Source organism: Pygocentrus nattereri, chromosome 13 (genome assembly GCF_015220715.1).
Source record: "Pygocentrus nattereri isolate fPygNat1 chromosome 13, fPygNat1.pri, whole genome shotgun sequence".
Taxonomy (NCBI): domain Eukaryota; kingdom Metazoa; phylum Chordata; class Actinopteri; order Characiformes; family Serrasalmidae; genus Pygocentrus; species Pygocentrus nattereri.
Genome location: NC_051223.1, coordinates 5,544,280 through 5,571,833, shown reverse-complemented (window position 1 = coordinate 5,571,833; position 27,554 = coordinate 5,544,280). Strand labels below are relative to the sequence as shown.

General features: G+C 41.3%; 1 protein-coding gene across 1 annotated transcript in view; it reads left to right on the top strand.

The window, feature by feature from the left end:
• scn4aa (sodium channel, voltage-gated, type IV, alpha, a) overlaps window positions 1-27,353 on the top strand; it is a 52,418-nt gene extending 25,065 nt beyond the window's left edge. Inside the window, exons 7-26 of the mRNA XM_017710591.2 lie at window positions 514-762; window positions 876-939; window positions 1,642-1,783; window positions 2,053-2,253; window positions 3,741-3,887; window positions 6,397-6,526; window positions 10,356-10,594; window positions 11,672-11,845; window positions 12,047-12,403; window positions 18,064-18,459; window positions 18,560-18,686; window positions 18,819-18,973; window positions 19,167-19,340; window positions 19,467-19,589; window positions 20,410-20,688; window positions 20,992-21,045; window positions 21,127-21,264; window positions 22,128-22,232; window positions 22,382-22,652; window positions 23,874-27,353. Of these exons, the coding sequence (XP_017566080.1) occupies window positions 514-762; window positions 876-939; window positions 1,642-1,783; window positions 2,053-2,253; window positions 3,741-3,887; window positions 6,397-6,526; window positions 10,356-10,594; window positions 11,672-11,845; window positions 12,047-12,403; window positions 18,064-18,459; window positions 18,560-18,686; window positions 18,819-18,973; window positions 19,167-19,340; window positions 19,467-19,589; window positions 20,410-20,688; window positions 20,992-21,045; window positions 21,127-21,264; window positions 22,128-22,232; window positions 22,382-22,652; window positions 23,874-25,165 (4,817 nt within the window). The 3' untranslated portion in view covers window positions 25,166-27,353. The remainder of the gene's footprint in view (window positions 1-513; window positions 763-875; window positions 940-1,641; window positions 1,784-2,052; window positions 2,254-3,740; window positions 3,888-6,396; window positions 6,527-10,355; window positions 10,595-11,671; window positions 11,846-12,046; window positions 12,404-18,063; window positions 18,460-18,559; window positions 18,687-18,818; window positions 18,974-19,166; window positions 19,341-19,466; window positions 19,590-20,409; window positions 20,689-20,991; window positions 21,046-21,126; window positions 21,265-22,127; window positions 22,233-22,381; window positions 22,653-23,873) is intronic.
• The last annotated feature ends 201 nt before the right edge of the window (window positions 27,354-27,554 follow it).

Genomic DNA, 27,554 nt, shown 5'->3' with positions numbered 1-27,554 from the left:
GCGTTTGATATTTTGTAGTATTTTCAACTAAATAAAGCTATAAATGACATTGTAATCTCTTTTTATTTAAATTTCCCAACCTTTTTAGAAACAGCGTTATAGTAATTTTAGCAAATAAGAAAAAACAAAAAACACAAGAACTTATGTTTTACAGTGTTTGGCACAATATGTTGTTTTTCGCTAAATCAGTAATATTTGAGGAACATCAATAATTTCTTCAAAACAAGAGCCCTACATATCTCTGCTTCAAATAAAATGTAAACGTTTCACTAACCTTCCATTTGTGAACAGTTCTGCCAAAGTTTAATGGGGCAGAACTTACTCCCTACATAGGGCTCATTTTAACAGGCTGACGGGCTGACCAAAAGATGACCGAAAGGCATGTCCTACTTGGAACTGTTTAACTACATAAAACAAAATAAAACATCTGTATTACATTTGACCTGCTTTAAGCTGTGCTCCTCTACTTTTGTCAGTTCTCTCATTTTCACTCTTCCACTCTCATATTGTCAGGTCTGAAGACTATTGTCGGAGCTCTGATCCAGTCGGTTAAGAAGATGGTGGACGTGATGATTCTCACCGTCTTTGCCCTTGCTGTATTCGCCCTCATTGGCCTGCAGCTGTTTATGGGAAACCTGCGCCATAAGTGCATACGGTGGCCCATCTCCAACAGCACCATGGACGAGTTCAACTCCACCCTGGCCTACAACACCACCTTTGTCAACAGCACTTTTGACTTCAAAGCCTACACTGAAAATGAAGGTGACTTCAGGTTCAGAAGAGTTTGGTTATTGACATTTTTCTGTCTGATGCATTTTCTGCTGCACAATGTATTGTTTATTATGCGCTTTATTTATAAACACCTATTTTTACAGAAAACCAGTACTTTCTTGATGGCAGCCTGGATGCCTTACTATGTGGCAACAGTTCTGATGCTGGGTATGTTCACCCTGCAGATGTAGATTTTTCTCTCCTTAAATCTCTAAATTATTAATTGCCAGTTTGAGATATAAATTCCTCATTTAAAGGTGCAGTGTATAAGATTTCGTGGCATCTAGCAGCAAGGTCACATAAGGATTCACCCTCCATTTGTCAAAATATGCATTCTTAAACTTCTCACAACACAAACTGGTTAGCCAGCACTGCCAGCACCCACTCTTCTTATTTCAGGCTTCCAAATGGAGTTATAGCGACACCCAACACAAGCTGCCACTTAAGCGTCTAGAGCCAGTGGTTTAGTCTGTTCTGGGCTACTGTACAAATAATAGCGGCACAACTTGGTGGCCTTTGTCGTTTAAATGAAATAAACGATTCCTCGAGGCACAGAAAATTACTCGATCAATTTGTGTAATCGAGTAACTGGAATTACTCGAGTAATCGTTTCACCCCTAGGTGGATCCGTTCCCTATGTGAATATGAAGGGCTCATTCTAAGCTAACGAAACATAACACGATTCCTAGTTACAGGTGATTATACACTACTGTCAACATGGTTTTGTATACTGCATTTCATTTCTGCAAATAGTGCCCCTAAATCTTACACACTGCACCTTTAACACACAGGAAAGAAAGGATAATGAACAGTGGTTAAGGTCAGATCAAGGTTCAGTGCTATGATTTGTCATAGCTGCTGTTTTGACAGAAAGTGCCCAGAAGGTTACACTTGTATGAAAGCTGGGAGGAACCCAAACTACGGCTACACCAGCTACGACTCCTTCGGCTGGGCCTTTCTTGCCCTCTTTAGGCTCATGACGCAGGACTACTGGGAGAATCTCTTTCAGCTGGTGGGTAAATCATTTGAAACAAAGAATCTGTCAGTTTTCTTTTTTTGTAAGACTAATTGTGCGTGCGCAGGTGTAAATCACTTTATTTTGCGTGGTATAGAATATAAAGATTAGATACAGCAAGACTTTCATGGTCATTTAATGCATGAAGCACTTATGGTCGTCAGGCTTTAGTCAGTGTAAGCATTTATTAACCAATGCTGTTCTCAGCTCTGACGTTATTGTGGCTCTGTTGGCATAACCTCCTCATTCCCCGTGCCTTTTCTTAGACTCTGCGTGCCGCTGGGAAGACCTACATGATCTTCTTTGTGGTGGTCATATTCCTGGGATCCTTCTACCTCATCAACCTGATCCTGGCTGTAGTTGCCATGGCATATGATGAACAGAACGAGGCCACGCAGGCTGAGGCCCGTGAGAAAGAGGAAGAGTTTCAGAGACTGATGGAGCAACTCAAGAACCAAGAGCAACAGGTCAGGTGACTACAATGCCAGAGGTCAGAGGTAGGGCTGGGAATCATTTAAACGTTTTTGATACCAATATCGGCACAATGTCTTCAATTCAAAACCAAAAAAATATATAAACTGTCCTTATTTTTTAGTTGTGATCAGGAAGACATCAGATGTATTAATCTGATAAACATAACCACTACAGTCTTTCAATGGAGGAAAAAACTCTACGGTCAGTTAGTTTACCTAATCCAAGGCACTTACACACTGAAAAGGCCGGTAATCATTGTTAGCCTTATACATGGTCACTGATCTGAGACGTTTACCCCCTCCAACTGACATCCTTGATTTTTTTTTTGACACTAGTTTTGCTTTTTTAATTACAGCACAAGGGGCTGTTGTCATCTTAGAAGGGGTGGTGGTTGAAATCTTCCCCTACGAAATGGGGCAACTCAAATAATAAAAAAAGAACATTGCTTCATTTACAGGCTACTAGCGCTGCTCTGTAGACGACCCTGCCAGTCTGCCGTGATAGCAGAGGAGGGTAGAGTTCATTTACCTGGCTTGCTACCTAGACATCAGCACACTCCCAGCGATTTCTTGTGCTTATTATGAAGAAAAGGAAGCTTTCAAATGACATTAAATTAGTATAATGCAATCATCATCATCGTCGGTGACCGCTTAATCCAGATAGGGTCGCGGTAATATAATGGGTTTCTTTGGTTACTTGCGCAGTTATCTTGCAGGGTTTTTTGTGCGCCTCTAAAAAACCTCCATTTGGAGGGCAATATAGGCCTAACACTTCATCCTACCCCTCAAATTTAACAACAGTTGGGACATCTGTTGGGCTATGTGGTAGGGGTGAAATGCAATTGGGCCATATTCTTACTATATAACCTCTGCCACCACATGACATAGTTGTACATCAACCAACACTTTTTAGATTTTTCAGTACTCAGTAAGATCAGGTACTGCATTGGATGGTCAATTCCAGATCACTCCAAATCATCCTTTACTTTTTGGCTGACGCTCTTATCCAGAGTGACTTACAGTTTGATCATTTTACACAGTTAGGCGAAGGCGGTGTTAGGAGTCTTGCCCAAGGACTCTTATTGATATAATGTAAGGTGTTTACCCAGGTGGGGATTGAACCCCAGTCTACAGCGTAGAAGGCAGAGGTGTTACCCACTACACTATACGAACCATCCCAGAGGTACGGGATTAAGCTCTATCACTCCAGAGAACACAGTTCCACCGCTCCACAGCCCAATACTGAGGAGTTTATTCCCCTCTAGCCCATGGCAGCAGGCATTGTGACCTAAGACTCATGTGCAGCTGCTCCAGAGCCTCCTATTTCATTGACCGATGTTTTTCTGAGTTTACACAAGCTGTATATGACTAGTTCAACACCTGTGCCAGGAGGATCGAGATAATGTTGGACATCTTTATTGTAGGTCAATCACTCTGTCAAACTAAAGTGTTGTCATTGGCTTATTTTTGCTTGTTTCCAGTTGCAAGCTGATAGTAAGGCGTCTTTGGCCAGTCTGACAAATCAAAGCCAGGGGTCAGAAATGGCAGACGATGGGGATGATGTCATAAAGGACTGCAATGGCAGGGTCATCCCCCGTCTGATCGTCAGAGCTCCGTCTATGAAAGCGGTAAAACTTGGCTTTTGTTACCTGCATCTAGTGTGTGATTATTAAAGCTGAACTGCTAGTTTATCTTAGTAATGATTTTGGGGACATTTTCCATATTGTTTTTTGAAAGGCAAAGATCAATACGAGATAGTACAGAAGGCAAACTTTTAAAAAATGCAACTTTGGCTATGCAGATAGCTTTAAATATTGGCACCAAGTAAAGAAAATAAATGAATAGAGGTTAAAAGCTATTGCCTCTACATGGCACCTGCAACCCACTGATTTACAACCCTACTTCTTATTTGTATTGAAGAATTTCTGACATCAGGATGGTTTCATGTATTTGTGAAATTAATGTCATGCTGCCAGCTTTATTCATATTGTCAGTGAAGTTAAGTAAGTGTCTGGTTCTGAGAATTTAGGAAAACACTGTATTTTGTCATTTTTTTACTTGGGTAAAAAATCCCTGGGTGTCGATTTATGGATAGAAGGAAAAAGATAACAGAAAACAGACTAATGTATTAACATTATGTATTTTTAATTTGGTTAAATGTATACACTCACCGGCCACTGCTAGTAAAAGGTCGGACCCCCTTTTGTCTTCAGAACTGCCTTAATTCTTCATGGCATACTTTCAACAAGGTGCTGGAAACGTTCCTCAGAGATTCTGGTTGGTTATTTGAGTTCCTGTTGTCTTTCTATCACCTGGAACCAGTCTGCCCATTCTCCTCTGACCTCTCACATCAACAAGGCATTTTCATCCACACAACTGACCCCTCACTGGATATTTCCTCTTTTTCGGACCATTCTCTGTAAACCCTAGAGATGGTTGTGTGTGAAAATCCCAGTAGATCAGCAGTTTCTGAAATACTCAGACCAGCCCGTCTGGCACCAACAACCACGCCACGTTCGAAGTCCCTTAAATCCCCTTTCTTCCCCGTTCTGATGCTCGGTCTGCACTTCAGCAAGTTGGCTTGACCACCTCTACATGCCTAAATGCATGGAGTTGTGGCTGTGTGATTGGCTGATTAGCTATTTGTGTTAACAAGCAATTGAACAGGCTGGTAATAAAGTGGCCAGTGAGTGTATGTGAACCCAGTAGTGCAAGAAAAATCTGCCTGCATCTAGATGTTGCACAGTTCCACAGACAAATGTGACCAGTCTTACTGGTCATACTGTAGTCTATAAGCCAGCAGCGTTTGATTTGTAACAGTGTGCTATTCATTGATGATTGGTTGCTTTAGTTAATGTCTAAATGGCGATGTTTGTGCCTACATGTGTGGTTTTAAATGGCCTGCTTTTTATAGCGAAGATTCCACCGAAAACACACACACACACATTTTCAAAGCTGCTTCTCCCTCAGGGTCGCAGGGGGGGTGCTGAAGCCTATCCCAGCAGTCATTGAGTGGAAGGCAGGTTATACCCAGGACAGGTCGCCAGTCCATCACAGGGCAGAAAGACAGACATACACAATCACACACACTCAGAACTAGGGGCAGTGTAGCATGTCCAATCGGCCTGACTGCATGTCTTTGGACTGTGGGAGGAAACCAGAGAACCCGGAGGAAACTTACACAGACAGAGAGAAAACATGCAAACTCCACACAGAGAGGATCCTGGCTGCCCGGCCAGGGAACTGAACCCAGGCCCTCCTTGCTGTGAGGCGGCAGCGCTACCCACCGTGTCACCGTGCCGCCCCACCAAAAACGTTCCCTGATAAATTGTTCCTCATTTTGTATAAGTTAAGTGATACTTTTTTAATCCCACAAACGGGGAAATTCCAGCTCCACATTTAACCCATCTGTGAAGTGAAACACCACATACACACTAGTGAATACACACACACACTAGGGGGCAGTGAGCACACTTGCCCGGAGCGGTGGGCAGCCCTATCCACAGCGCCCGGGGAGCAGTTGGGGGTTAGGTGTCTTGCTCAAGGACACCTCAGTCATAGACTGTCAGCTCTGGGGATCGAACCAGCAACCTTCTGGCCACAGGGCCAGTTCCCTGACCTCCAGCCTACGACTGCCCCCAAGGTATAACAAAGTCTAGTGGAAAAAAAATTAGTTTTCATAAATACTGGATACTTTAACAGCTTCAGGCTACAAACCTGTACAAAAGTAGATAGATAGACATACTTTAATACTTCATAGTAACAATGTTTGCTATCCGGTGTCGCTCAGAGGAGGACGGTTCCCCTTCTGAGCTTTGGTTCCTCTCAAGGTTTCTTCCTCTTCTAGGGAGTTTTTCATTGCCACTGTTGCCACTGGCTTGCTCATGGGGGCTTGGACCTGGATTTTCTCTTTTCTTTCTGTAATACCGATTGTTCTGTAAAGCTGCTTTGTGACAACACCTGTTGTAAAAAGCGCTATATAAATAAACTTTGCTTGCTTGCTACTTTGTTGAGCTCCAAGGAGAAATTTGGATGCTAGAAGACACTGTGTTTACCATCATTTGGCCAACCAGGAGTAAAAACTGTTAAAACTGTACTGCATTATTAGCACTATTTATATATATTTTTTCTCTCTAGCCAGCACCAGAAGAGGAAATGATGGACGATAAGTCCATGTCTTCCAAACATAGCATGATGTACCTGGAACAGCCCGGACTGGCCAAAAAAGCAGCCAGCCAGCTCAGTGTGCTGACCAATGCTATGGAAGGTAACTCTTCAGAGAAATCTATCAGACTTAGACTTGTTTCTGCTGCTGTTGACATTATGGTTGGGCAGTGTGACAATAAACTTGGTTCAATACAGTACGCTTTTCTGTACATATCGTGGATATCGTCAATAAAATTAGTCCCGTTTACCTGGATGTAGTGCAAAATATTGTATAAAATTTGTGTGTCGTAGTCACACATCACAGACAAGTTCTCATCCATTATTAGCACTCTTAGAGCTCTGCAGTGGAATCCACTTTCAAGTAAAGTTCTCTTTTCCACCACTGAGTGGCGCAGCTGGTGGCATTCCTTCATGGTTGAGATGAATGCACACAGCACACACTGAGCCATTTGCGTGACTGTCTTATTTAGCGTGTGTGTTTGCATGCGTGAGATGTGTGAAGTCCCAGTGGTTAGATTTGAAATTCGTTGGGCTTAGGCAGTCAGATGAGTGGGCCTGCGCTCTAATTTGAAGTGTAATTGCAGAGATTAGTGTGCTCTGGTTAATACTCCGCCCCGCCAGCGAGTGCGTATTGTCTGGAGGTCAGCACACAGGAGGAGAGGTCAAGCATATTGTATGTGGAGAAAGCCCTGTTGACATACCCTGAGTGGTGATAAGCTTCAGGCTATTTCAGCACCGAAGGGCTGAGTTTAGACGCTGCTAAGACTTTTATTCTGTCCTGTTGTTGCCTGCTGTGTATCATAACTGGGGTAAAACTTCATTTACAGGGGTGGAAAAGACTTACCGTATTGTGCAGAAGTCAGAGACCACTTTTATTTACTTTGTTGCCTGTCAAAATGGCCATTATGTATGAATTATTCATTTTTCAGTGTCTGAAAAAACAAGTAGAAAACATATTTAGCAGAAATTTACACAAAAGCTTAGTCTCTGACCTTTGGACTGTACTGTGAGCAACTTTTAGACATTTGTATTTATGTAATTGAAACGGAATACTTGTACTTTTAAACTGGCCACAAAACTAAATTTCAACATAACATTTAGGGCATGATTTTTTTTTGTCTACTTTTCATTTTTTCTTTCTGTCAAATTCCTGCGCATTTTATTTATTTATTTCTTTCTTTCTTTCTTTCTTTATTTATTTTTAAAACATTCAATAGATTCAAATCAATGTAAAATAAAATTGGGTCTCACTTCATTTGGATAGTCCTGTATAGGCCCCTATAGGTTATCAACAGATGTTGAACCTGCTAACAAACTATCTGTTGAAACACAGTTGATTCTAAACAGTGGTAGGATTAGGGTTAGGATTTGAACCAGGGTTAAGGGTTGGGTTTAGGTTTTGGGTTGAGGTTAGGGTTAGGATTTGAACCACGGTTAAGGGTTTGGTTTAGGTTTTGGGGTGAGGTTAGGGTTAGGATTTGAACCCAGGGTTAAGGGTTGGGTTTAGGTTTTGGGTTGAGGTTAGGGTTAGGATTTGAACCACGGTTAAGGGTTTGGTTTAGGTTTTGGGGTGAGGTTAGGGTTAGGATTTGAACCCAGGGTTAAGGGTTGGGTTTAGGTTTTGGGTTGAGGTTAGGGTTAGGATTTGAACCACGGTTAAGGGTTTGGTTTAGGTTTTGGGGTGAGGTTAGGGTTAGGATTTGAACCCAGGGTTAAGGGTTGGGTTTAGGTTTTGGGTTGAGGTTAGGGTTAGGATTTGAACCACGGTTAAGGGTTTGGTTTAGGTTTTGGGGTGAGGTTAGGGTTAGGATTTGAACCCAGGGTTAAGGGTTGGGTTTAGGTTTTGGGTTGAGGTTAGGGTTAGGACTTGAACCAGGGTTAAGGGTTGGGTTTAGGTTTTGGGGTGAGGTTAGGGTTAGGATTTGAACCAGGGTTAAGGGTTGGGTTTAGGTTTTGGGTTGAGGTTAGGGTTAGGATTTGAACCAGGGTTAAGGGTTTGGTTTAGGTTTTGGGTTGAGGTTAGGGTTAGGATTTGAACCAGGGTTAAGGGTTGGGTTTAGGTTTTGGGTTGAGGTTAGGGTTAGGATTTGAACCAGGGTTAAGGGTTGGGTTTAGGTTTTGGGTTGAGGTTAGGGTTAGGATTTGAACCAGGGTTAAGGGTTGGGTTTAGGTTTTGGGGTGAGGTTAGGGTTTGGATTTGAACCACGGTTAAGGGTTGGGTTTAGGTTTTGGGTTGAGGTTAGGGTTAGGATTTGAACCAGGGTTAAGGGTTGGGTTTAGGTTTTGGGTTGAGGTTAGGGTTAGGATTAGAGTCAGGCTTTTAGAGTTAAAGAAAATGTTGGTCACTTTAGTAGATGTTTAGTTGAATGTAACTTAAAAGTAAATTTAGTATTTATAAAAGCATCTAGACTGTCCAAACAAACTGTTTCCTAAAACTGCCCATAAGTGCGAGTCTATATAGTTTAGTCAAAACACATGTTTTGTTGATTTTGTAATCATAAGTTAACATTTCACCATCCTTCCCAGATGGAAAAAATATATGGGCATATATTTTGGTATGTTTAAAATACATGTTAAATAAATTGCAATACATGCTGAACTACGTTCCAGGAGATAAAATGAATTTCAGAATATATTTTATAGCCATACTAACTAATTATATTTTAAAAATACATTTATTTTAAAATGTATAGCGAAATATTACATTTAGAAATGTACCATATAAATAAATAAATAAATGTATGCAAGTATATTTATGAAATATATTTGAAAATGCTCTTTTATGTGCCCAGTCATGTTACTGACCCGTTGCCAATTAGCAAACAGATGTTCTTTTTTTTTCCATTACACATCTTTATCAGCCTTTTGTTGCCCCCGTCCCAACTTTTTTTGAAAAGTGTTATTGGCATCTAATTCAAAATGGACATATATTTTTCAAAAGACAATAATATTTCTCAGTTTTCAGTCTTTGTACTATTTTTATTCAAATATAGGGTTTAAATGATTTGCACATCATTGGATTTTGTTTTATATTTACACAGCATTCCAACTTTTTTGGAAATGGGGTTGTACATCTGTAAGCTTTCTGAAAACTATACAATTGAAAAAAATATAAAAGAAATACAAATAAATGCATTGTAAAAATATATTTGAGTACATTTAGAATATATTTTTCCATATGCATTTACAGGGAACCAACATAAAGATGGCTGTTTCTGCTTATTTTACCCCACAGTTTAGAGAAAAAAACATAGAATGTGGCATGTGCCTGACTCTGTTAAATTATGCAAACAATTTTGAATAAAAAATTGTGATTCTTGCCAATGAGTTGCTAAGTTCTAAAGGGTGCCAAAATGTTTGCATAAGACTGTGTGTTAATTTATCCTTGTGCAAAGACCAGTACTGCCCAGAAGACACTGAGGAACACACCACTGCATCACACACCACCAAAACATTTACTTTTTACTTTAAATGTAGATCAATTCTGACTTTCACTCAAGTGGTTTTTCAGCACTTTTCCCTTCCTTCCACATTTATGATCTTTTTAGCATATTGTCATTTGCATACTTTGTAGATAACGGTTAATTGTGCTGAGTAAATATCGCTGCTATTGGAAGAAAACCTTATATCTCCATTTTTTGTCATTATTTTCAGTTTTTGACATAATTTGAAAATGCCTGTTGCCTTTTACATTGTCTGTAAATTTCATGATGGATGGACCAAAAGAAATGGCCCAAAATAACTTGGGGTGGGGGGGTTGGGGGTCTGGTTCCATTGCCTTACATTAAAAGTAAAGTATGTTTTTTCCTTTTACTGTAAAGCTATCATTTTGGAGATGTGAGGTTTTCTTCCGATGACAGCAATATATCACATGTATTTTGGCTGGTTGTTTGCTGTGAATGATACAGTGTCTCCCTGTCTTCCCTCAGAGCTGGAGGAGGCCCAGAGGCCTTGTCCTCCAGGCTGGTATAAGTTTGCAGATACCTTCTTGAAGTGGGACTGTTGTGCACCCTGGATCTTCTTCAAGAAATGGGTTAATTTTGTGGTAATGGATCCTTTCGTGGACCTGGGCATCACTATTTGCATTGTGCTGAATACGCTGTTCATGGCTATGGAACACTATCCCATGAGTCATGACTTTGAACATGTGCTCAGCGTCGGGAACTTGGTATGTATTCTAATTTTTGTTGTCACAGTGCAACGTGACAGAGCCCTCAGTAGTCAAGTTTCATGCCCATGTCTGTTTCATATGTTCTTTGAGGTTTTAGTTTTGGTCTTTTATCCTATAAAATGCAGAATTGTAGTCACAGACCTTCTGATTAACAAAACAATAGGAATTCCAAATTTGACATTCGTCCAACATAGAACTGCAAAACTTCATCACTTTCATTACAAGTTCAGTTGCATTTTTGTCGTCATACTAAATCTAGATACATTCAGGGACATGAATAGGTTTAATTAAGAGTTATTCAACCCCTTAGACTCCAACAGAAGACTGAGTGGGCTGTTGTGGATTCCTGACAGGTTTTAGAGTTAGAGACTTATTGTTTTAAACAAAACGTTTTATCATAAAAACAGAAAACAGGCAAAAATGACAAATACAATTTGAGCCCATTTTAAAAGTCCCACCTCTTTACTATGAAAGCAAAACCACTAGGAATAGAAATCTACACAAAGCTGTCAGTTCAGCAACAGTAATAGGCAGTGTAAGTGTTGTATTGCGAATAGAATTTATGGAAATTGAGAAAAGAGCATGAAACGAACCGACTACCACAACTAATTAAGTTCTTCTTCATTAATTCTTAGCAATGAATATGGTAAAAATCGCTGAGTCATAATCGTATAGCTAAAGGCTGCATATATTTGTTTGCCCGTGGAAGTTTTCTCATTTGTGGTGAAGCATGAATTTGGCTTTGTGTTCAGTATAGCAGCTAAAATGTACCATAAAACACGCTAAACAAAAATTTTATACGATTTTCCTGATGAACTCCCTTCCAAGTCTGCCTGCTTTGTCTCCATGTCTGTTAAACTGAATACTTTGGAATGCTCTAAGGGAATTTGTCAAAAAAAAAATGTATAAGTGTTGTTTTGTTTTGTTACAAATTGAAAACAGGAATATTTTCAAGAAAAAGAGAAATAACTAGCTGTCTAAAATAATAATATCCCTGCGATTCTTGCATTTTCTGCCCTGAGAAAATCTTGCTTGCACTGCTAAAGGCTTTCAAAACTGATTTTGTGTCATCAGGTGTTCACCGGCATCTTTACCGCTGAAATGGTGTTTAAGCTCATTGCCATGGACCCCTACTACTACTTCCAAGTGGGCTGGAACATCTTCGACAGCATCATCGTCACTCTCAGTCTAGTGGAGTTGGGGCTGGCTAATGTGCAGGGCCTGTCTGTCCTCAGGTCCTTCCGTTTGGTAAGCCGGAACCAGAACCTTGTTATATAAAAATATTGCTTAATGTCTTTAACCAACAAAATGTACATAGTTGATTCAATTTGAGTGTCCACCTGTTCTGTTTCTACCTTTTATTGGTTATTGATATGTGTATATTATGCACATGTATGAGTGTTATTCTTTGCTCTGTCTTTGTGTCCCTGCGGGTTGTGCTGGAGATAGCTGCGTGTCTTCAAGCTGGCCAAATCCTGGCCCACACTCAACATGCTGATCAAGATCATCGGCAACTCAGTGGGAGCTCTGGGGAACCTGACTCTGGTGTTGGCGATCATCGTCTTCATCTTTGCCGTGGTGGGCATGCAGCTGTTCGGCAAGAGCTACAAGGACTGTGTGTGTAAGATCGCACAGGACTGTGAGTTGCCCCGCTGGCACATGAATGACTTCTTCCACTCGTTCCTCATTGTCTTCCGTATCCTGTGTGGGGAGTGGATCGAGACCATGTGGGACTGCATGGAGGTGGCCGGTGCAGGGATGTGCCTGGTGGTCTTCATGATGGTCATGGTCATAGGAAACCTGGTGGTGGGTACACTGGCCATGGTGAATAGGAGGGAATTGGAGGGAAAAAAATGGAGCATTAGTAGTAAAACATCACTGCATAATTAACATTACTGACGCTTTCAGTACATATTGCGGGATAATGTATTAATGTATTTTTTTTATATGCATTTGGCCTATTATTCAGGATGTCCTTTCACTTTTAAGAAAACTGAAGTGAACCAGAATTTAACAAAACATAGACAGGCCGTTCTCCATGCTAGGCTAATGGGTAACGGCTAGCCCCAAGAGACTGGCTTTTCCTTCCCTACTGGCTTTTATCCGTCCATTAACTCATCAACTCATTACAATCTGATGTCTGCTCCTTTGACAATAAACTGGACTTAGGCTGCAACTTGCTACACGAGAGGTGAGGGAATCAGCATTTGTATGTCACATTATCTGCATTTATTCGCATTTTGGTATACGTGTAATGACAAAACTAATGCCTTTTTCAACCGGTATGTCGCCCACTACTAGTCATTAGAGCACTTAAACTACATGTGTTAAATACCCTTATGTGGATTCAGCACTTCCCATGTTTTTATATGATTGCACACTGTAGTCATTTCAATTGAAGACCTGTAGAAGACCTTAGGGCTTTAGGTGAGACAGTGTTAAGATGTGCAAGGATAGCAACAAAGCCCTAGAAACTCAAATGCATGTCCTCTCCTGTGAAGCTGTAAATGTGTTAACTGCTTTGAAAGCCCACCAGATCTGTAAAAGGATGTAGGACAATGTATAATCTAACCAGCCGTCCAACCTGTGGGAACAGCTGACCAGCGGGTTTGTTGTTGCTGTTCAGGTGACCTGCACCCTCTCCTCGGTGTGGTAAAATTCCAGTCATCAATAGACCACACATCTGTCACAATGCTTTTCTATGACTTTCACCATTGACTCTTTGGATTCTGTTATAAGAGAAAAGGAACGTTCGCAATGGTGGCAAACCACCCAGCACAGGAATTCAAACAAACTACATTTTAAACTGATAGTTATGATTCAAGAGAAGGGCAGCAAACAGAGGATCCATCAAAAATGAATAGCATGCACAAAAAGTTCTCAAGTCATTGGAACATGATCTCTACTCTTCTTACAAAGACGTTCTTTTTAACAGCTGGTGGACAGACTTTGGACAAAGTTGGACAAGCCTAACAGAACACCTGCGAAAATCTTATTCGGCCTACTGAGACGGTTTTTGTCAAAAATGTTCTGAATTCTTCATTTCAAATTTTAATATTGCTCACTGTGCTGAGCACTTTACATATTCACACAAACATATCATCATGGTTGACTGGTTGCCAGTGCCGCCCTGTTAGGCTTCCTTTGTTTTCACTGGTTGATCTGAATACTTCTGTTTTATAACCAAGTCCCTTCTCTTCTTTATTTGAATGTCACTAATGTGTATTCACTGTCGGCTCTTCATTTGTTATTCGTGTTGCTCTTGCGTTATTCTTTTGCTATCCGGTGTTGACCAGAGGAGGATGGGTTCCCCTTTTGAGTCTTGGTTCCTCTCAAAGTTTCTTCCTTTTGCTCTTAGGGAGTTTTTGTCTTTCCACCGTCACCCTTGGCTTGCTCACTTGGGGCATGGTCTCGGATTTCTGTAAAGCTGTGACAGCACTCACAGTATTTTTTAATTGTGATAATAGCAATTTTGTCCATGCTGTTTCCAGCCTGTCTGACTTTGATGAGCTTGGAGAGGTCCCCTGCTCGTGGATGTGTTTGGTGGATTCCTGAGAGATTTGACCTTAGAGTACATTTGACCAGAGAGAGGGAGAGAGTGAGAACGTGTTCAAGCTGAGTGGTGAGCTGGTGAGACGGAAGCAACCCTGCTGCCTTCATGTGTAATGTTACAGAACAAGGACATACAGATGAGTTGTTAGCAGCTGAGCACATTGCGGCCTTGAACAAAGGCATTTCCTGTTGGGATATACATAGAGAGGAAAGGAAATGGCCTATATTAGCGAGCTAACAAAAGCATCACCCATCACCGCGAGCCAACACATACACACGCCTCGTCTGGCCCCCCCATCCCCGCTTCTTCAGGAGAAACAGCACAGTGGGCCTTAGCACTGTTTCTCCAGTGCCGACTTCTATTTACGTTGTATGACTTGAGCCAGCAAACAGTGGTTCTGACCTTGGCTAAGCGCTAAGCCCCAGCTCAAGTGAACGCCTTGGCAAGCAGGGAACAAACATAGACAGCTGAGAAGCACAGCAGCAGAGGCTGCAGATCCAATGTGTGGCGGCTCCTCGTTCCATAGCACATCAGCAAAATCCTCTAATTGACAGGCAGCAGAGCGATCAGGCGGAGTCCAGATACCGACGCAGGGTGGAACATGTGGCGGATTGGTCACTGAAATGGCATGGGTCACAAACGGCATATCATTCCTTTCACTCTCTTCTACATCGATTAGGGAGGTTGGACAATGTCATGTGGGCTCAAATATCAGTGGCTCCACTTGGCTTCTCATCTTGGGCATCTGGTGTAGCTTTAAAATATTTTAGAAGCAGCTGTTGTGAGCAGAGCTAACCTGCTGTGTGTTCTCCGTCACCCTCACTCTTTAGATCGCTTTCGTGTAGGTGATATGGATTATTACAGTTATTCAAAGGGGGATTTTCATAGATTTCTCAATATTGCTACATAATTAATGTAGTATTTGACATGGTTTAGGTCAAAAGCTTATGGAAGAACAATCATAAAAAATGCCTCAGACATCAAGCAGAGCATTCATCACCAATTTCATGTAACAGCTTTCTGTGAGGGAGCTTTTAGAGGTGGACGTCTGGTTCCTATCGCCACCACTGTGAACAGTTCTGACTCGATGCGTTTCTCTAGAAAGGAGAATTTCACACCAAACCGCTCCGAATGACTTTGTTTACATTGTAACCATTGAATTGTTTAAATTTAAAAAAATGAAATTCACCTTTAAGGGCAGACAGCGTTAAACTTTGCACAGAGAGACTTGAGCGGTTTATATTTTGTCCATCCAAAAACGTGTTTTAACCCCTTAACATTCCAGGCTTATTACATACTAAGGCTTGTTATTCGTTAATGGAGCTTTTCTTGGGTAATAGAAGTGTGTAATAAAACTTTGGGTTAGGTGTCCATTAAGTACCCATATCAATTTAAGGTAAAAACCACTTTCTCATGACCGTAGTTCGTGTAATTTTGAGATAAATCCAAAAAGCTAATAGAATCAATTACACAAGTTGCAAATGAATTATGAGTTAAGCAATGCAATTCAAAGATTAATGTGTAGGAAAAATTAGATCAACAACTTCTCTTTGAGTTGTTGCAAGATAGTGGTCTCAACTTTTGCCAGTTTAATGGTTTAGGAGTTTCTTTACTGAAGCATCTAACGTTACAGAAACGTTTTGCTGGCGTATTTGGAGAAACGGTGCCGGTGCCTGGATAAGGCTGAGTGATAAATCTGTGGTGAAATTAGTTCCTGCCTGATAAATCTGGTTCAGTTTCAGCTTTCACTTATTGTGGGCATCATGGAGCTCAGCTGCAGAGGTATAGGACTGAAGTATGAGCACAAACTCACATGCTTAAGGTAGGGTGGAAATCGTGGCTGAAGTTCTTTTTCAAAGTATTATGAATTGCATCGGTACTGCGGCTTGGCCTCGTTGAGTTTGAGTTAAAGGTGGAGCGGGTCTGGAGGACGGTAATAGAAAACAAATGCAAGCCTCCCTTTAGTGCTCTTCTAGAAGCTCCACCCCCCTAAATTAATGAACACACCAATGACACTGGCCTGGCAAACGTCTTTTTTAGGTCTCCATAAAACCCTTTGCAAACATTGACCTTCCAGTTATGTTAACTGTTTAATTAATTCAATAATTAATAGTTGTAACCAGCTGTTACAAAATCTTTGACCAAATTTGAGTCTGAATATTGTTGTCAAACTGTTGTTTTTTAGGTATGTACAGTGATTTGTATTTACAACTATTATTTGCTCAGCAGAAACTCTTGTGGGCTTATCCTGGAGCGAGTTGGAGAAGTGAATAGAGCCATACTTGTGTTTTACTTTGGATTCAAACTTTATAGTTTTACTTTATTCTCTTTCATATTCTGTCCATGTTTTTCCATCATCTTTTTTATCCGTCAGCTCTTTTTCCCTTGCCTCACAAACATTGAGGCCCTAGAGCTGCCTCCCCCAGACTGCTGTAACCATGATCTATATCTTAAGCAAGGAAATAGGAACCCAGAAGTGGGCTAACCGGCTTTAGACACTAAAGATAGCCACTCTCCAACAGACCTGCAGACAACATCATATTTATTGACTCCTCGTCATTACAGACACGACATAAACCTAATACCTGTTATGTATACCAGTCACACCATTGATGATTGAAAAAGATTAGCTCTCATTGCTGTGGGGCCAGTGAGGTGTGTCCAGTTTGTGAAACATTGCTAAAGCTGGTTGAGGCATTGCACTGAATGAAAAACCTTTTCACTCAGATTCACTTTGATTTGAACTATGCTGTAGAATAATTTCACACAACATAACAAAAAAATTGCCCTAAAAAATGGAACAAGATCATGTTAACAAAACACAGTGTACAGGGAGATTCACTTGAAAGAGGCCCCAAATATTCTGTTGTAACTCCTGTAAGGGTGAAGCAATCTGAACAAAAAAACCCTACATACCGTGACGTATGAGTCATTAATTACATTGCATGCGATGCAGGACATGATCTCCATTTTCTGCCAGACACATGAAGGGGTACGGGGGTCTGCTCCCAGAAGTTGCAAACAGAGGTTAAACAATGCGACGGCTGTCCGGCACCTAGCTCATCGCGCCAACGCAGGGGCATCCCAGCTTGATCGAAGCTCCATATACCGAGGAGCACATTGCATGGTGTTTTGTTCAGATTGCTTCTTCCTAGCAAGAGTTATTGCAGAATATTTGGGGCCTCTTTTGAGTGAATCTCTCCCAGATTTCACTTAAGCAGCACACACTGAAAAAAATGGCTAATCAGATCAACCTGTGCTAACAAGCACTTCAACTACAGGAGTCAAAAGTCACAGGACACATTTTATTATATTTTATTTTTTATTGTATTCTTGACTTTTATCTGTGGGAACATCTCTCAAACAAATTGTGTATGCTGAGAAAATCTGCAATAAACACCACCTTCAGCATCACATCATGGAGGCTTGTGACAGCATAAACAATAAAATAAAATAAAACGGTGTCCTGTGACTTTTGACTCACCCTGTATATTTATTCAACTCAAAAAGTGACATTGCTTAAAAGAATCATGTTTTTAAACTATTTAATAGATTAAATAAATCTGGTAAATTTACTTGGTAATGGGGTCATTTTTTAGGTTTAACTGATGAGCCAATTTTGTGCAGCGTGCTGAGTTCCACTCATTCGTACACATTTGTTGAGTAACATCAATGAGCAAGAATCAATTAAAACCAACAGCAGTGAAGTTGATTCAATTCAAAAATGGCATTTAAATGTGCATAATCATCAAAAAAAATCTTTAAAAAACGTAAAATAGTTGAGTATTATGTGGGAAACATTCGCTTTTATGTGTGACAGACTTGATTTAGTTGAGCTAAAACAAAATATGGGAGCTTGAGCTTTTACGTTTGAGTAAACTTTGCTTGTTTTGTATTATTCTCCCTCTTTCAGGTGCTGAACCTGTTCCTTGCTTTGCTGCTCAGCTCGTTCAGTGGGGACAATCTCGCAGCAGGTGATGACGACGGGGAGATGAACAACCTTCAGATCGCCATCGGCCGCATCACTAGGGGCATAGACTGGGTCAAGGCCTTCTTTGTTGGCCTTGTCCGCCGGATCCTGGGCAGAAAACCTGCTGATGATGACGGGGGAGGAGGACAAGGAGGTGATGGGGACAAAAAGGATACTCTTGCCTTAAACCACCTTGATGGAGGGAAGATGGCAGATGGTTTGACCAACTGTCTGGAGTCTCCAACGCTGAACGTGCCCATTGCCAAGGGGGAGTCTGATGTTGAAGATGACGAAGAGTCAGAGGATTCGTCAGATGAGGGGACCAAGAGCGAAAAGAAGGTATTCAACTATACTTGTTCTCTCTATTTCCTTTGCAATACCTTTGCAGCAATGGCGTTTATTAGTATCTCAATCATCTCTCGCTCTCTTGTTGGGTCAGGGTGGTCTCAATGATGAAGAATCTTCAATGTGCAGCACAGTAGACTACAGGCCTCCAGAGCCCCCACCTGAGGAAGAAGAGGAGGAGGAGCCAGAGCCTGATGATCCAGAGGCCTGTTTTACTGAAAGTGAGTGTCTTATCCAAGCATGCCAGTCCAACACTATAACATGCAGAAATCCAGGGAACATCCCAGTTTGTCTGCAGAAAGTACTCCAAAGACGTTGTTGATCATTTCTTGCCTCCCTCTCCTTCATGGCAGACTGCGTGAGGCGATGTCCATGTCTAAATGTGGACATCACGCAGGGCAAGGGAAAGAGTTGGTGGAATCTGCGCAGAACCTGCTACACCATTGTGGAGCACGACTACTTTGAGACCTTCATCATCTTCATGATTCTCCTCAGCAGTGGAGCACTGGTGTGTCCTCTTTCAGAATTAAAGAAATCAGCTCATACATAATGAACTACTCTAGTCCTAGTACTCTAGTACTCTAGTCTGCAGTGACGTTTGCTGCATATACCTTCTGAAAGATGCAGCACTTTAGAAGCACTGTTTAGGTTTTTTTTCTACAGTTCTTTTTGTACCTGAATTACAATTGTTGTTTCCTCAGGCCTTTGAGGACATTTATATTGAGCGCCGGAGGGTGATCAAGATCATCTTGGAGTATGCCGATAAAGTCTTCACATATATTTTCATAGTAGAGATGTTGCTGAAGTGGGTTGCATACGGCTTTAAGACTTACTTCACCAATGCCTGGTGTTGGCTGGATTTTCTTATTGTTGATGTGAGTTCATCCGTCCTTTTTAACAGAGCAGACTGTTCTTCTGAGTAGTTCTCTTGTTTACATTTATTTGTTTTATTCAGAGTCTCTGTAGGGGCACTCTCTTTTCTTCGCGCTTTTCTTTTTCAGGTGTCACTTATCAGTTTAACAGCCAATCTGTTGGGCTATTCTGAGCTGGGACCAATCAAATCACTCAGAACTCTCAGGGCTCTTCGACCTCTACGTGCTCTGTCCAGATTTGAAGGAATGAGGGTGAGAACCTCTCAGTGTATTGTACTAATACTAATAGTACTACTACTACTAATAATAATACATTCCATAGCAGATAAAGTTGACAGTGAGGCTGTTCTCATATTCATTCAAATGTTTTATTAAAGTATGTACTGAATTATTTGACTGCTACATACAAGCTGTAGTAGGCCTTGTTCACACTGCCAACCCAAACCCGATTTCTTGCATATTTAGATTGTATGCAGATTGATTTTTGATAGTCTGGACAGCAAAAAACCAAGGGTGGATTTACAGATGGATACAGATACGTCTCAGTCTGGACGCTGTGGCAGCTCAAATCGCATTTCAGAGTGTCTTTTTCTTCATTCAACATCAATGTCAAATCTAGAGTGACAGAAGCAATTGTTTGGAGGGTGAAATGATGCACCTCCATCTCTCCAGCATCCAGAAATCCACAATATATAGTGGATATATATCCAATATAGCTATGTAGTTACTGACGCCTACGTCTTTACCACAGCAACCCATAGAGATAGGCTGGTGAAGTCTGTCCATGCGGAGAGTTATCTCAAAAGATCTGAATTGAGAAACAAATCCAATGTATCTGCAGTCTGAGCATAGACTTAGAGGTCCACAGTTCAGACGCATAATAAGTAAAAGAGGCCTCTCGCTGTTTTCAGTGTTTTATAGAAGTGCAAAAGGCCAGTTTCTGCAGATCTAAGGTCACATGCTGGAACATAAAAATTCTGAGACATTCAGACATTGAGAGTCTTGATTTTCAGAGGGAGTGGAAATGTACAGTTTGGTTGACGCTCAGTGCTTGTTGTGCCCTTCCATACAGGTGGTGGTGAACGCGTTGGTGGGTGCCATTCCTTCCATCATGAACGTGCTGCTGGTGTGTCTAATCTTCTGGCTCATCTTCAGCATCATGGGGGTGAATCTTTTTGCTGGAAAGTTCTACCGCTGCATTAACACCACCACAGATGAGCTTTTCCCCATCGAGGAAGTGAACAACAAGAGCGACTGCATGGAACTAATGTCCACCAATGAGGCACGCTGGGTCAATGTCAAGGTCAACTACGACAATGTGGGACTGGGCTACCTCTCCCTGCTGCAAGTGGTGAGTTTTCCCATGCTTTGCTCAAGTCTATTGAACTACAGGATTTACATAGTATGTATTTTAGTATGGAAACTAAATCGAGCTTTCAGATTATTTCAGAATGGTTTGACTTGTAAATGTTATGCAATCATTGTTTTGATCTGCCCCTTGAAAAATATTGTTAAAAACTATTGCAAGGTATAAATTTCATGTTTTCATCTTTTTTTATTTGCTTCAGAGGATATAAGGTAATGCTGCACATTGACCTTATTACTGTATAGCTTTGTGGTAGACCAACATTCATAGATGCTGTTCTGGTCATAGGCTACATTCAAAGGCTGGATGGACATCATGTATGCTGCAGTGGATTCCAGAGAGGTACTGTTTTGTCCTTTTGGTGCATTGTTTCAGAACTTGTTTATGAATTAGAAACATACCACAGCATGACTTTCCTTGCAGGTAGAGGAGCAGCCGTCATATGAGATCAACATCTACATGTACCTGTACTTTGTCATCTTCATCATATTTGGCTCCTTCTTCACTCTCAACCTCTTCATTGGTGTCATCATTGACAACTTCAATCAGCAAAAGCAAAAGATGAGCATCACTTCTTTCTAAAATTAAAGCCCCAGGGAACACGGAGTAAAATATTACTATTATGTTTGTGTGACACTAAACTTTAGAGTTATACTGAACATTCAACAAAGCTTGAATCACAAGTATATAAAATAATCAGACCTGATAACTGTGTGGGTGTGGCTAATGAGCAGATTGATTGACAGGTCTTTGTCCAACACTCCTACTCATACAGAACTCATACAGAACTCATACAGAACTACAGCCATTGTCCAGCTTTTATGTGACAGTAACTGGATGAAAAAATTCACAGATGAGCAGACATGGAGACAGACAGACAGAGCGAGCAAACAAATGGATTGACGGAACAAGCGAAGGAATGGACGAACAGATGGATAAACAAAGCAGCATGCAAACGAAGCAGCAGACGAACGGCGTTATGGATAGTCTAAGGATAAATGAGTGAACTGCAACAGGCAACTACAGACAGGTGGTTTAGCTTGCTAGCTTTTGGTTGTGCTGGGTTAGCTTTAGCTCGGCAAGTTTCTGTAACTCTGAAACTGTTCTGTGTGGGCGGGGCAACAGATGTCAGCCTTGTGATTGGTCAGGGGAATGCTTATGGATGCGTTAGCCAAGCTTAGGACCACCCACTTTACACCCAGAGGAGAGAAATATGGTAAATTATATCAGTCATTTATTGGTCATTGAACATCACTGAACTGCTATACTTAATACATGTTTACTCTTGGCCTGCGAGAACAAGATTAACCTAATTAGAAAACACAGATTTAGGTTCCCTGGGTCTTTAATATCCTTTGTCTTTGTAAAGAGCTGACTTAGTTTTGGCAGAAAGAATAATTGTTTATTTGTTGTTTGTTCTGTACTTTGGAGGAGAAGATCTCTTCATGACAGAGGAACAGAAAAAGTACTACAACGCCATGAAGAAGCTGGGTTCCAAGAAGCCAGTCAAGCCCATACCGCGCCCTTCGGTAGGTAGAAACCAGTACATTTCACTTTCTTCTTTTCTCATTTAGCCTCCATTCTCTTCTCTAACTGAAGAACAGAACAATTTGATTGACCTCACTGTGTTTAAGGATATCTCTTTCCTGATGGCTCCATAATGGTGTTTCCCTTCCAGAATATGATCCAGGGCATAGTTTTTGATTTCATCACCCAACAGTTCTTTGATATCTTCATTATGGTGCTCATTTGCCTCAACATGGTGACCATGATGGTGGAGACAGATGACCAGAGTCAAGAGAAAGAGGATGTTCTTTACCAGATCAACCTAATTTTCATTGTTGTCTTCACTGGGGAGTGTGTGCTTAAGATGTTTGCGCTCAGACAATACTTCTTCACTGTCGGATGGAATGTCTTTGATTTCATCGTTGTCATCCTTTCTATAGCTGGTAAGTTCCGAGCAGTTGGCATTTTGACAGTTCAGAGTGAGACAGGGTAGAGCTTGACTGAACTATACTCAACAGCCCAATCCCATTTCACCCCTCGCCCCTACCACGTAGCCCTTACCCCTCCGCTTTGCGTGTTCACGCCTAGGGGTAGGGTGTCCTGATTTTTGTTGAGATAGAGGGATAGGGCGAAGTGTTGGCTACATGGCCCTCCAAATGGAGGTTTTTCAAAGGCTCACTCCAGACAGAGTGTTTTAGAAAAAAAATGGCAAGATGTAGGGCTGAAAGATTAATCGTTTTTGTATCGAAACCGCAATCTAAGTGAGTGCAATTTTCACTTGAGCTGCATTTTTTTTAAATTACAGCCTACATCATCAAAAACGCTGTCAGTTTTAAGAGTGGAAAATGTAACCAAATAAAGCAGAATTTGAGAACTGTCTACATAAAGTAGAGCAATCAGAGGGAACTGTATCTCCATATTTTGTGACATCACAAGCACAACTTACTGGCAGTCTGGTACATACATTAAAGGGTCAAGCTTTAACCTAGTAAAGGTTAATATTCTGGCCTTGTCAAAATAAAATAGACCCGAACCTCAATTTATAGAATATAATCGCAATTTAAATCGCAGTTGCAATATCAATCCTTTAAAAATGCAAGCAGATATTTTATCCAAATCATTCAACCCTAGCAAGATGGCTGCACAAGCAACCAAAGAAACCCACAAATGTGAGTTATTTTCTCCTTTAAAAAATTATGATAACCAATGTATTATCTTAGTATAAGCTCATTTCCATGTAACATGGTCCTTTTCTTCTGGTAAAGTTTGAACAAGAAGCTATTGAATAGCTGACTTCAGATTCATATCATTGAAGAATTAGGTGGTGGGGGACAATAAATCATTGTTGTATCCCCCCTCTTTGAAGGCACAGGATTCCCAAAATGTAACTAAAGCCCAGCAGTGAGGAGCTGAACTTTACCCTCCTCTGTTTTGAGGGTTGTCCCATTTCCTAGGGGAAGATTTTAACCCCTACCCCTTGCAACTCAGTTCCAAGGGGCAAGGTGACACTCAAAAACAAGGGGTAGGGGTAAAAATAAGAAATGGGATTGGGCCAATGTTTTGGAGTGCTCTCAGTTCATCTGCTCATATTTCAGTGCTGTTCCATTTATTGCTGATACACTTAGGCTGCATTCTCATATTGGTTTTATCTCTTCTCACCCAAGGTCTCATGCTGTCGGACATAATTGAGAAGTACTTTGTGTCCCCCACTCTATTCCGTGTCATCCGCTTGGCCAGGATCGGTCGTGTGCTCCGTCTCATCAGAGGAGCGAAGGGCATTAGGACGCTTTTATTTGCCCTGATGATGTCACTGCCCGCCCTTTTCAATATCGGCCTACTTCTGTTCCTGATCATGTTCATCTTCTCCATTTTTGGAATGTCTAATTTTGCCTATGTGAAAAAGCAGGCTGGCATTGATGACATTTTTAACTTTGAGACCTTTGGAAATAGCATCATCTGCCTGTTTGAGATCACTACTTCAGCTGGTTGGGACGGGCTTCTGCTCCCCATGCTCAACAGCGGTCCTCCTGACTGTGACCCTGACGTTGAAAACCCTGGATCAGATGTGAGGGGAAACTGTGGGAATCCAGGCATGGGTATTATGTTCTTTTGCAGTTACATTATCATGTCCTTCTTAGTGGTGGTGAACATGTACATTGCCATCATCCTGGAGAACTTCAACGTGGCCCAAGAGGAGAGTAGCGACCCACTGTGTGAGGAGGACTTTGAGATGTTTGACGAGACTTGGGAGAAGTTTGATGTCGAAGGCACACAATTTCTGGACTATGACCGTGTGTTCGACTTCGTCGATGCACTGCAGGAACCTTTGCGTATTCCCAAACCCAACAGACTCAGACTGGTCAGCATGGATCTGCCTGTTGTAACGGGAGACAAAATCCACTGCCTGGACATTCTGCTGGCGGTCACTCAAGAGGTCCTGGGTGACACCACTGAGATGGCAGCCATGAGGGTGAGTATCGAGGCCAAGTTCATGATGAACAACCCCAGTCCTGCCTCCTTTGAGCCCATCACCACCACTTTGAAGAGGAAAGAGGAAGAACGGGCAGCCACAGTGATACAGAGATCGTACCGCAAACATCTCCTCAAACGCTCCATCCGGCATGCCAGCTTCATGCGCCGGTCCAGGAGGAAGAAGGTGAGGCGGCAGGAGGACGAGGAACCGCCAGAAACGGAAGGCCTGATAGCGTGCAAGATGAACGCCCTTTACGGCAGCAACCCAGAGCTGGCTATGGCTCTGGAGCTTCAGGCCAGACCTATGCGATCCAACCCCACTTCATCAAGGCTGATGGTCCCAGTGACCTACCGCCGACCACAAGGCCGAATGATGGTAGTCCCGGTAGAGGTCACAAATGAGGTAGTTCTCCGTTCTGCACCCACAGCCAGACGGGACCTCTCAAGCTCAGAGGCGGCAGCACTGAGGGAATCAATAGTATAGTGGGCAGACAATGCTCATTTGTCAGTTCCTTTTAAGAGGAAAGTGAAGAAGTGTTCAAACGGAGCATCACCTGCACAAACATAACAACCCTGATGCTCCCAAAAAGCACTGTGTTTGATGGGTTTGCACATTTCTGTTAAGGAGTTGCTGAGGTTTAAAAACAATGAAACAGTGTTCTGTGGTGTCTGGGATTGACGTTTTATCACTTTTTCAATGTCTGTTTTTGGAGCAGATCCGTCTTCTCGTTTGTCACCCTGTTCCTTGCTCAAAACTCAAACTGTTGTCCTTTGGCAGATTTTGGATTCACCAGACCAGTGCTTTCTTTTTTCCCTCTCCTAAGATTCACAGGATTTTTTGTATATCTAAGATCACTTTCCAAAGAGACCCTTTTTTCGATACTACCATAAAAGTTTCTCATTATTTTTACCCAAATTCCCTACCAATGTATTCTTCTTCACTTTTAAGCTGCTGTAACTAGTCTCCTCAATTTGTCTTGAGGCCTCACTTTGCTTTGCACTATTTATAAATCCCCAGTTTGTGGCCTGCCAGTTTACAGCAGGGAGATGGAATGAGTCGAGCAGACACTGATCAATTTCACGGGAGGCACGGAGTCACATTGGGCAGTATGTGCAACTGCGTAAGGCATACATAAACAGTACATTACCTCTACCTAGAGCATTTAATAGGAGAGGTATGGCCTTAGTAGTGCTGTTTTAGTTCACAGTTGGTAGTAGTACTCGATATACGGTCGTCTTTCATTGCATGTAGTCATACTTTTTATGTATGCTTCATGAAGTTGCACTTCATGTGCACTGTGACCAAATTTATGTCAAATGTCCAGGTTATCTATGTACTTACAGGGGTTTATAGCAACAAAATAAAGTAGATTTTGTAAATACATTTTCAAGCATGCTTGCTAGACTTTTGCCTACAAACAGAATTAATAATGTAATTAAAGCACCATAATGTGAAGTTATCATGAAAAATGTTTCATCAAGCCTCAATGTTTGCCCAGTATTATATCAGGTATCTGTCATATATACTAAATAAATAATAAATAACCACTGCAATAAGATGGGTTAGGGTATATTCAGTATCTTCTCCTTAAACCGCCTCAAATTATATCAATTGTGGACTGAGACTGTGATGTTATTTTGCAATTTATGTTTACAGTTTTCATCTGTAGTGCATTCTTCATATAAAAGTGATGTTATAATATTCTGTTTAATTCACTGCCTGCTGTCCACATGTTATCAGTCATAAAGGAGCAGATAGCTTGCGCGTGAATTTGAATGCTGTAGACATGGCTGGAAGGTTTCACTGTTTAACCGTCGAATAGCATTTTCCGTAATGCTGTTTTTGAAGGCTGCCTACATGGGGGCTTTATAACACATGCATTCAGTTTAAATAACATATAAAGCAACACTTGAATATTTATAAACAGCTTCCAAATAATGGGCCGAGGTAAGAATGCTTTGTATCAGTTCTCTGTATTTCTACTTGAATATAAGTACAGAAATACAGTTAAGGAGCCCTTTTCAAAATAATAATTATTAAAAAAAACTCAAAATAACTAATAACTCAGTTTGTTTACTTTGAAGCTCAAGAAATTTTCAAAGGAAGTCATTTTCTACTTTTTTTTACTTTTTGATAGAAATAGAGACATGGATCTTTTACTGGAGTAATATTGGATTTTATATTTAAGAGTATTTTTGTTTTTACTCAAGGACATGATTTTCATACATACGAGGAAAGATGTCTGAAAATTATTACTTCCATAGACCTGATATATGGTATTCTGTAGGATTTCCTTGGTTAAAACTGAGAGTAGTGTTATTGAGGTCACAGGAGTTTTTTTCTGACCATGTCAAATTTCTTTATGGCATTTGGCTGATGCTCTGATCCAGAGCAATTTACAATTTGATCATTTTACACAGGTAGACCAAGTGTTAGGAGTCTTGCCCAAGGACTCTTATTGGAATAGTGTAGGGTGCTTACCCAGGTGGGGATTGAACCCCAGTCTACTGCGTAGACAGCAGAGGTGTTAACCACCACACTATCCCAACCTTTACATATTGACGTCACATGCACAGAGTCAAAAACTAGGTTTAGCTCTATGTTTAGGTCTCAAATGAATGAATGAATGAATTCAGAACCACTGGCCAACTGTGCACACTGTGAAATTAGACCTCTGCATTTAACCCATCCGTGCAGTGAAACACCCACATACATGCACACTAATGAACACACACTCGAGGGGGCAGTGAGCACACTTGTCCAGAGCATTGAGCAGACCTATCCATGGCACCCGGGGAGCAGTTGGATGTTAGGTGTCTTGCTCATGGGCACTTCAGTCATGTACTGTCGGCTCAGAGGATCAAACCAGAGA